General features: G+C 43.3%; 1 protein-coding gene across 1 annotated transcript in view; it reads left to right on the forward strand.

Annotated features, from left to right (window-relative positions):
• HEG1 (heart development protein with EGF-like domains 1) overlaps nt 1-11,049 on the forward strand; it is a 108,473-nt gene extending 97,424 nt beyond the window's left edge. The window contains exons 17-18 of the mRNA XM_006884301.1: nt 7,483-7,657; nt 10,900-11,049. Coding sequence (XP_006884363.1) covers nt 7,483-7,657; nt 10,900-11,049 — 325 coding nt within the window. The remainder of the gene's footprint in view (nt 1-7,482; nt 7,658-10,899) is intronic.
• The last annotated feature ends 299 nt before the right edge of the window (nt 11,050-11,348 follow it).

Here is an 11,348-nt window from a genome sequence, read left to right on the forward strand (position 1 = left end):
AAAGCGCCATACTGCTTTCCACAGGGGTTGCACCATTTTACACTCCCACCAACAGTGAATCAGGGTTCCAGTTTCTCCACAACCTCGCTAGCATTTGTTGCTTGCTGTTCTGTTAAATTTTGCTATTTTGACTGGGGTGAAATGATATCTTATAGTTGTTTGATTACAACCATTCTTGATAGTCTCAGGCTACACGATGCACTGAATAACGTTTACAATGTTTTAACTTTGTAAATTTCTTTATGATAATTGACTTACATGGATGGAAAAATCCAAAACACTACCTCAGTTACCTCATAATAATTAAGGTGGTCATGCAATAGTTCATCAGCAGATGCACAGAAGAAAAATGTGGCAATCTGCTTCTTAAAGATTAGCTCTGAAAATTAGTATGGGGCTGTTCCAATATCATACAGGGTCCCTACAAGTGGAATCAACTTGACAACAGTGGGTTTTGGCTAAAGAATCTTTTTAAAGAGAAAAGCAAACTGGGGGAGGGGAGTGTCAGGTAGGGAGGAAAATGTGCAACAATGAATGAGTGGAAATCCAAGTTTTCTGTAAACTTTCATTAAAATATCAATGAAAATATTTTTTAATTTTTACTCTTAAAGTCTGTGGTGGTTTATAATCTTATGATGTATGACTGGATCAGTGAAAAAAGAGAAAAGGCCTGGTGCCAGTGGGGAAAGAAATAGGGAGCCAATGGGACTTTTGCTCTAAATGTCCAAAACACAAAGGAAAAAAAAAGTTGGATGTTGTAAGTATTAAAAACCTATGTGTTCTCAAGAAGCTGCACTGCAGTCCAGAGATATGAGGTTCAAATCCACCAGATGCTGTGCCGGAGAAGGAGGGACAATTTCCTCCTGTACCAGTCAGTTCAGATTTGACAGTACACACACACAAAATAATAAAAAAAAATTAATTAAAAAAAACACCTATGTGTTCCAAAGACATGGTAAAGCAATTGAAAAGACAACCCACAGAATGTCAGAAAATATTTGCAGATCCTCTATCTGGTAGGGGACTCATATCTAAAATATATAAATAACTTTTACAACTCAATAATAAAAAACCCTACTCATTTACCTGAACATAGAATTTGACTTTTCTCTAAAGAAGAAATGCAAATGACCAATAGGCATGGGAGAGGATGCCTGGCATCATAATAGTCATTGGAGAAATGCAGATTCCGACACAGGAGATACTGCTTCACACCCACTGTTGCTGTTGCTAAAATAAAATAAGAAAATAAGGAGCATTATATGGATGTGGAGGACTAGGAACCCTGTACTAAAGGGCCCTGTACACATTTTTTGTTGTTGTTATGTACTGTTGCTAAGCCATAGCTGACCCTCTAGTGGGTTTTCAGAGGCAGTAAATTACACAGAGAAGACTGTCCTCCGTTTCCCATGGGACCAGCTGGTGGATTTGAAGTATGTGCCTTTGGGATTGCAGTCAGCTTCTTACCACTAGGCCACTAGAGCTTCTTAATTAATATACAGATAAACCAAATTTCATGTAACCATACAGTGGGCCCTTAATTTGGTATAAACCAAATCTCATCTAGCCATACCATGGGTTCTTATTTGCCTATGAAAGGAATGATATATCAATTATTGTTATTATTGTTAGATGGCATTGAGTCAGTTCCAACTCACCACATCCCAACAAAAGGACACTGCACAGTGAACCATCACCACCACCGTACCCCCACCCCCACCCCCATGCTCACAGTTGGTGCTGTGTCAGTCCTTCTCCTTGAGGGACTTCCTCTTTTTCACTGGTCCTCCACTTTACCTAGCACGATATCTTTTTCCAAGAACTGCTCCCTCCTGGTGACATGTCCAGAGTGTGTGAGATGTCATCTCACCACTTCTGCCTGTAAGGAGCATTTTGAGTGGGTGGGAAGTGCCGATACATGTTACGAGAGGATACGCTGGTGCTGTACACTCTTCAGATATAGACCTGAACTACTCTTTGGCCAGGAACTTTCAGCTAACAATAGGCAGGCCTATAAAGTGAGCAATATTATCACAGAGAAATGCAATCCTTAGAACAGTCCAAAAAGAACCAAAAGAACTACATTTGCACAAAGGCAAAGACATTCCAAAGGCGGAAAGGGGCTATAAAGAGGACAAACAGAGCCAGGGAACACAGGAAAAGTAGTGCTACATGGTGAGGATTGTAGCTAATGTCATGAAATGCAATGTATATAAATGTGGAATAAGAAATTAATTTACTTTGTAAATTTTCACCCAAACAACAAAAAAAGTTAAAACAATAACAACAAAATAAACCTGAGAGAAAGGTAACCATCAGTCAAAAAAAAAGACCATGCATTTTCTGATTCTTTTATATGTAACATCTAAAATGGGTGAATCTGGGGAGTCAGGAAGTAGATTTGTGGTTGTTGGGGTCTTTGGAGCAGAGGATTGTATTGTGGGGGAAATTGGTACATAGTGGCTAAGAGGAGCCGGCTTTCTTTTGAAGGAAGTAAAAATGTCATAATAGTTAACTAACTCTGGGAATATATTAAAAACTACTGAATTATATACTTTTTTAAAAATTTTATTGCAATTCAAATCAGCATGTTGGTTCACTTCAGCTGAATTATATACTTAACATGAGTGAATTATGCCTCAAATGCTGTTACCAAAATATAATAACTGTATCAATGTAAGATCAACTGTTGTGGCAAGTCAACAGTAAACTTGGCTGTAGGCTTCCTGGAAGGCAGTGATGATAATGTTCTCTTTGGAGATTGGTCTCTCTTCCCTGTGGGTATTCAGATAAAGGGAAATTAGGACTTCGATTTAGGATTTGGCAACAATTATCTAGACTTAACATTTAGAGGGAACCTGTTAAAATGCTGAGGTCCCTTTTCAGCCACTGACACAGCAGCTCTCTCCAGGATATCCATAGATGCAGGCAAGGAATTGGCAACCCTTTGCCCTAATTACTCATTCAGGAACAGAAGTCTTAGTACTGCACATCTTTGCCTATCATTTACCAAAGTGCCGTCAAAGTGCCAAAGATAAGTTGGCTGAATGGAACTGTTACTGAATGCAACGGGTTCTGTCTATAGTCAATTGCCAATAAGACAGATGGATTGCAGTACCCAAAGCACTTTATTGCAGATCTGGGAGAGCAGTGAGAATCATCTCAAAAACTGCTTCCCCATCTAAGGTTGGTTTTTATATTTAAGCTAGGTGTTAATTTACTTAACATATAGCAAGAGCCTATGGTGATGAAGGAAGAAGTTCAAGCTGCTTTGAAGGAAATAGCAAAAAATAAGGCTCCAGGAATAGATGGTATACCAACTGACATATTTCAGCTAACAGATGCTGCCCTGGATGTGCTCACCAAGTTGTGCCAAGAAATCTGGAGAACAACCACTTGGCCAACTGACTGGAAGAGATCTATATTTGTTCCCATCCCAAAGAAGGGTGACCCAACAGAGTGTGGAAACTATAGAACAATATCATTGATTTCACATGCAAGCAAGATTCTACTGAAGATTATCAAAAAACGACTGGAACAGCACATCAGCAGAGACCTGCCAGAAGTCCAGGCTGGGTTTAGAAGGGGTTGTGATACTAGGGATATTGTAGCTAATGTTAGATGGATCTTGGCTGAAAGCAGGGAATACCAGAGGAATGTATATCTGTGTTTCATTGAGTATTCAAAGGCATTTGACTGTGTGGATCAATCATAACAAACTGTGGCTGACTCTAAGAAGAATGGGAATCCCGGAACACTTGATCGTGCTAATGCGAAACCTATACTTGGACCGGGAGGCAGTCGTCAGAATAGAGCAAGGAAATACTGCATGGTTCAGAATTGGGAAGGGCATGCGCCAGGGATGTGTCCTGTCTCCATACCTTTTCAACCTGTATGCAGAACAGATTATCCGGGAGGCTGGGCTCTATGAGGAGAAATGTGGCATCAGGATTGGTGGAAGATCTATCAACCCCTGCGTTATACAGATGACACGACCCTGCTTGCGGAAAGTGAGGAGGACCTGAAGCGCTTGCTGCAGAGGGTCAAGGACTGCAGCCTCCAAAATGGATTGAGGCTCAATATCAAGAAGACAAAGATTCTCACCACTGGGCTAATTGGCAGCACCAGGATAGATAGTGAAGAGATTGAGACTATTCACAGCTTTAGTTTGCTTGGCTACACAGTCAACACTCTTGGCACCAGCAGCCAGGAAACTAAAAGACGTATTGCGATGGGAAAGTCTGCTGTTAGGGACCTCTCCAAAGTACTGAAAAGCAATGGTGTCTCTCTAGAGACTAAGGTGCATCTGATACAGGCCATGGTCTTTGTAATCACTTGTTATGCATCAGAAAGCTGGACAATGACCAAGGAGGCTAGAAGGAGACTTGATGCCTTTGATCTGTGGTGCTGGAAAAGAGTATTGAGGGTAACATGGACTGCTAGGAAAACAAACAGATTCATCTTGGAAAGGGTCAAACTGGGCGACTCCTTGGAGGCAAGGATTCTGAAGCTCCATCTGACATACTTTGGACATGTTGTGAGGGGAGACTGGTCCTTGGAGAGGGACATCATGCTTGGTATTGTGGAGGGACAGTGCAGGAGGGGAAGGCCCTCTATGAAGTGGATTGATTCAGTGACTGGGGCAATTGGGATGGGTGTATCTGAGATGGTACGATTGGCATAGGACAGAGCGGAGTTTAGGGCTGTTGTACATAGGGTCGCTATGAGTCACAAGCAACTCGACGGCACATAACATTACTACTGCTAAGGGATTATTACACTCAAAGCAAACAGTTTACAATAAACTGGATTAGATGTTAATCCATTTAACATTCCACTATTGCTAGTTCAAAGCATCAGGATTTTTACATTCAGGAGAACAATTTAGTTACTAGAAAATAAACTTGGGTAGATGCTAATTTACTTAACATAATAGTAATGCCTTATGCAATGATAAGTCTTCACAGAAGCTGACTGCTTCATCTTTCTCCCACTGAACTGGCTGTCAGCTGAGTATTTGACCACTCTGCCACCAGGGTTCAGTGACCTCACTCACTGCTATTGAATCAATTCCAGCTCCAAGCTACCCTTCATTGGGTTTCTGAGACGAGCTACTGTGGATTCAAACAGCCTGCAATGACTGCCCTTTTGCTTAGCTGTGGACATGCTATAGGCCATGCTGCCACGGCTCCTGAGCCTGGAAGGACAGAAATTGAGTGCTCGTTTTCAACCTGTGTTTGCTGCATATCCTGTAGCCATTTTGAGAAGAACTGAATGATCTTTGATTACTGGACAGGGAAGGCAGTTTTGAATGAATAAGTCTTTGTTTGACACAGGATACCCCACCCTCTGGGGAACAACACAGTGATAAGTTTGTCCTGAAATTGTAAAAAGGGCCAACACCTAGGGAACATGGTAGACATTTGGTTTTATGACCCTGAGTCATTTAGTGTGCTTTACTTTCAAATTGTATTTATAGGCAAGTGAGACTGAAGGAAGATACTTCAGGTTGTCTGACCCTAGGACAAATGCCTATGAAAACTTCAGATCTAAGGCAACATGCCTCTGTAAACTATGAACTTGTTGTTGTTGTTATGTGCCATCCAGTTGCCTGTGACTCATAGCGACCCTATGTAAAACAACCCTAAATCCTGCTCTATCCTGTGCCAATCTCAGTGTCTCCGACACACCTACCCCAATTACCCCAGTCACTGAATCAGTCTACCTCATAGAGGCCCTTCCTCTCCTCCACCCTCCCAAGCATAACTCCCCTCTCCAAGGATTGGTCCCTCCTTGCAACATGTCCAAAGTATGTCAGACGAAGCTTCAGGAGCAGCCTGGTTTACCCTCTCTAGGATGAACCTATTCATTTTCTAAGCAATCCATGTTATATTCAATACTCTTCTCCAGCACCATAGCTCAGCAGCATCAATTCTCCTTCTGTCCTCCCTAGTCATTGTCCAGCTCTCTGATGCATAACAAGTGATTGCAAAAACCATGGCCTGTATCAGGCACACCTTAGTCTCCAGAGTGACATCATTGCTCTTCAGTACTTTGGAGAGGTGTCTGACAGCAGACTTTCCCATCGTAATACCTCTTTTAATTTCCTGGCTGCTGGTGCTGAGAGTGTTGACTGGAGCCAAGCAAACTACAGCTGTTAACAGTCTCAATCTCTTCACCATCCATCATTATGCTGCCAATTGGCCCAGTGATGAGAATTTTTATTTTCTTGATATTGAGTCTCAATCTATATTGAAGGCTGCCGTCCTTGACCTTCTGCAGCAAGTGCTTTAGGTCTTCAGTTTCAGCAAGCAGGGTTGTGTCATCTGCATAACACAAATTATTGATGAAACTATGAATTTAGTGAAACAATTATAGAACAGGGTTCAAGTCTTTTGTTCTTAGGGTCACTACGAGTCATGCTTGACTGATAGCAATCAACAACAGCGTGAATATGTGGAAAGTTTTGTAAACCAAATGTAGATAGATAGTGCTTTTATGTTTACAAGTGTGTATTGGTGGTGTTACCTTCCATTCAGAACTGACTCCTAGCTCACCCTCCAGCGGTTTTCAGAGGCAGTTAAGTCACACAGGAGGAGATTATCCATCATTCTCACTTGGAACACCTGGCAGATTCAAATCTCCTGCCTTTGGAATGGCAGTGTAGCTCCTTCTCACTAGACAACCAGAGAGCTCCTTTGTTTTATGAATATACCTCAGAGTCAGAACCAACCCATACCTGACCCTCCAGTGGGATTTTCAGAGGCAGTTAATCACACAGAAGGAGATTGTTCATCCTTCTCTCATGGAGCAGCTGGTGGCCTCAAACCGCATGCCTTCGGGATTGCAGCACAACTCCTTGCCACTGAACCACCAGAGCTCCTTGTTTTGTGAGTAGTCTCATGTAATTGAAAGAACACAAGGTGGGAAGCTGGGAGGCCTGAATTCTAGTCGCAGCTCTGTTGAGTGAAGTGTGACCCAGGGAGCCAGTCACATCTCTGAACCAAAGTTGTCCCATCCCCATAGGTCCTAATTAAGTAACTCTGGGTGACATCTGGATACTCCCTGTATACATGCTGATGCAGAGTAGGTTGATAACCATCGGACAAGAAAGGCTGTAAGGGACCGTCTGGCTGCAGCATTCTGGGAAGCTCTGACTTTCCTTTTGCTGTCCACCCACATGAACCTGTGGTCTTTCTCTCCTAAGGGAGTCTTAAGTCTGCTCTTGGGTCCGTGATCTTGGGCCCGCCCACCCATGACAGTCTGGTCCTTGGCAGTTGGAAGATTTCTTCTATCTTATTTTTACATTTAATAACATTTTTGTTTGTATTAGGCAAATACTTAAAAATAACAACACTCCCCCTTGGGCAACCACACTGATAGAATAGTGTTTTTCAGTCTAGTTTTCCTTGTAAAATGAATGTTCTTAGAGATATCATTACTTTACAGAACTCTCTTACTTGTCATTTTTTATCCCCATAGAAAGAATAAAAACGACATAAGCAAACTCATCTTCAAAAGTGGAGACTTCCAGATGTCCCCATACGCTGAGTACCCCAAGAACCCTCGCTCACATGAGTGGGGCCGAGAAGCTATTGAAATGCATGAGAATGGAAGTACCAAAAACCTCCTCCAGGTGACAGACGTGTACTACTCGGTGTGTATCCCCTGCTGGGTGCAATGTCAGGGCTTCCCGTTCCTCTGAGAAGTCGAGGAATGGCCTGTATTGGCAGAAAAGCATTCCTGCCAGTTACAGGTTAAAGGGAATAACCCCCGCTGGACTCTTATTTTCATAGTTATTTACTCACAATCTATTTGCATGATATTTTGCAAGTTTCAATGTTGAGATGTGAAGAATATTTCCATATAGCACTGTAGTTTTATGGGATTGTGGCACTAGCCTTCTCGTTGCACAACTGGCTTTTTTAAAAAAAGTTTTTTATTGTTATTTTATTATTTTTGTGTGAGTGTACAGTCAAATCAGATCTGACTGGTACAGGAGGAGATTGCCCCTCCTTCCCCGGCAGAGCATCTGGTGGATTCGAACCGTGCGCCTCTGGGATTGTAGTTGCAGCTCCTTGCCACTAGGCCACCAGAGCTCCCCACAACTGGCTTTTAAATGACAGAATTATCATTATGTGCTGTTGAGTCGATCACGACTCTTAGTGACCCAATGCACAGTAGCTCTGAACCTTGCTCTATCCTGAGCCAGTCTCACTGTCTCTGACACACCTACCCTCATTAGCCTAGTTATTGTGTCAGTCCATCTCATCTGGAGTCTTCCTCTTCTGTGCTGTCCCTCGAACTTTCTAAGCATGATGTCCTTCTCCAAAGACTAGTCCCTCCTGCATGCCCAAAGTACGTGAGACAGTGCCTCAAAATCCTTGCCACCAAGGAGCAGCTTGGTTTCACCCTCTCTAAGCCAAACATGTTAGTTCTTTTGTCAGTCCATGGTTTAGAAATGGGGGGGGGGGAAGGCTTTATGATTATTTAGCCCTTGCACTTTTTCTTCTACTCTCTGGTCTGCCATGCTTTGTATAGTTGTGTAGTTAAAACTGGGGGAATGGGAAAAAGATAAAGAGAATGATTCATTGCAATCATCAACCAGGGTTTCTCAGAGGCTTAGAAGATTATTAACTCCAAAATCCTATTGCTGTGGATTGATTGTGAATGATGGCAAGCTTCGTGGACAGAGTAGAACTGATACATAAAGTTCTCAAGATTTTCAGGGCTTGTTTGTTTTAAGTTTTATTATTATTATGTGTGTACCGTCAAATCGGATCTGACTGGTACGGAGGAAATTGCCCCTCCTTCTCCAGCAGAGCATTGGTGGCTTCGAACCACAAACCTCTGGGATTGCAGTGCAGCTTCTTGCCACCAGGCCAGCAGAGCTCCCTAAAATTGTCAATTTTTACAGACGCTGACTGCTCCAGCTCTCTCCCGAGGAGTGGTTGGGAGGTTGCAGTCGCCTCCCTTTCTGTTAGTAATCAGGTGCTTAACCGCTGGGCACCAAGCACCTTCCACTTCATCCCTATCATGTAACGTTTTTCCATGTTCAGACAGTTTCCAGTTTGACGTGTTCATTTGCTGTTAGGCCCCACTGAGTTGACTGGTTCCTCACAGCCCTTCAAACAGCAGATCGGAGCCTTGCCCTCCTGACCTCCAGTGTGCTCTAACCCGTTGTTATTATTACTGTCACTATGTCAATCCATTTCCTTCCTCTGATCCTCCGTCATTCCAAGCACTGATGTCTTTTTCTAAGGACTCGACCCTCCTGACAACACGCCCAAAAGCATGTGAGCCGGAGTCTCACCAGCCTTACCTCTGAGGAGTGCCTGGCTACACTTCTGCAGGACAGACTTGCTTGTTCATTTGGCATTTCCTAGGATATTCAGTATTCTTCATCAATACCACAATTCAAAGGCATCAGTTCTTTTGGCATCTTTATTCATTGTTTCAATTTCAAAAGCATCGGAAGCAATTGGAAAAAAAAAACACCACCGTGGCTTGGCCCAAGTGCACCTTAATCTTTAAGGTGACTTTGTTATTCTTTAGCACTTAGAAGAGGGCAGACAGAGAGCCCCATCAAATTTTCCCTGTGGAACAAATCGACACAACACAAGACCTCTGGCAGCGTGGTGCCTAAGGAGTGGCACTGCCAACCCAAAGGCCATGCCTCTCTGGTGCCTTGAATCCACCAGCAGCTTCCCCGGAGAATGGTGGGCCGTCGCTTGCCATGTAATTTACAAACTCCAAAAAGCTGCTGTGAGTAGATTCCAACTGGACGACTATGAAACTACCTGCTCCATAGGCCTTTAATGTGATGAGGCTGGCCTTAGACTGCATCATATGGAAAGATGGTGACTATTATGCACACTTACTTCACATGATCCATGTCAGATTTCTGGGCTCTCTCTAGTTCCTTTCACGTGACACTGCCTCAGCCAGAAAGCAAACATGCATGGGGACTCTGAGTGAAAAGTAAACAGTTGACAGGTAACTTCTCACATCCTGTGGCGCTGTTTGAACGTAACAATAAGCAGGAGACTTTGTGCCCCTTAATAGCACTAGACAATCTTGTTTGCAGACACTAATCCCTCTGGTTGCTATGGGAATTAACCATGAGGGTTCAGACTTTGGATGGGAGGGACAAGGTCATTTATTTCAAAGAGCTGTTGGTTTTGATGGACTGCTTTGAAAAAAAAAGAAAACTGAATCTGAAAGAAGAGCAAGTAGAAATAACAGGGGAGTTTGTGTCTCCCCAAACTCTGCTCTAGTTAAAATGTTTCCATTGATTCTTCTGCTTCATGACTTTGTTCTTTTGTCAGGAAAGCCCTTTGGCTTTGATAACTAAAGATATCACTAAGCAGGTCTTTTACCTACGTGTGCATATACGTTTCCCTCCTTTGCTGGGGCTCTTCAGCCTTCACATGGCATAGTCAGAACTTGGTGCCATGTTTCCATAGCATTAGCAAGAGAGTTGCCTTAAAAAGATACAGTTGAGGACTTACATGAACCCATCTTCATTTTGAAAATGGGCTGAACCTAAATTTATGGCATGACGCTATATACGCAGTAGAGAAAGATGCTTCCTCAAAAACTGTAATTATAGGTAGAGCCATGGCCACATGAGCTTAAGTCCAGTGTTTTCCTACATTGACCCAAGGTCCCTGGGCTGCCCCTGACCCATGTTCTGTCAAATCTCCTTTTAAATCATTGCAAATGTTCCCCAGGTGCTAACAAAAGACAGGCTCACAAGGGGCCCAACTTCTTGGTCAGGCCTTTATTCTGCTATTCATATGTCTTCCTCTTATGTTTTTTAAAAAGGTAGTGTTCTTTTTTTTTTTATTTTAACTTCAAGGTTACTAAATTGACTTGTCATTTCTTATTGGCTATCAGCCTGCAGGTGTCCGGAACCCTGAACTTGAACGGAACGGACTCTACCCAGCCTACACTGGACTGCCGGGATCGCGGCATTCCTGCATTTTCCCAGGACAGTATAACCCATCATTCATCAGCGACGAGAGCAGGAGAAGGGACTATTTTTAAGAACAGAGGAGAGGGAGGGAGGCCCCGCTGCTCTGAGCAAGTCACCAGGTCTCACAGGACTGCATCTGGGCGGAGCGCCACCGCTGGACGCTCCGGGACTTGCTGGAACCACGCTCTAGTGGCAAGCAGAAAGTAGGACAGGCATGAGGGGAGTGACCACAGAGGAAGGGGACAGATGGGGCTTGTGGATGTGGCACCGCAGGCTATGCATTGGGCGGCTTCATTGCTACTGTGAATGTGAACACGGGCCAGTACAAAGAGGAGTTTCTCAGAGTCACTGCATTGGGGCCACTAGCACC

The sequence above is a fragment of the Elephantulus edwardii genome, unplaced genomic scaffold (genome assembly GCF_000299155.1).
Source record: "Elephantulus edwardii isolate Elephantulus edwardi_28Jun2011 unplaced genomic scaffold, EleEdw1.0 scaffold00032, whole genome shotgun sequence".
Lineage (NCBI taxonomy): Eukaryota > Metazoa > Chordata > Mammalia > Macroscelidea > Macroscelididae > Elephantulus > Elephantulus edwardii.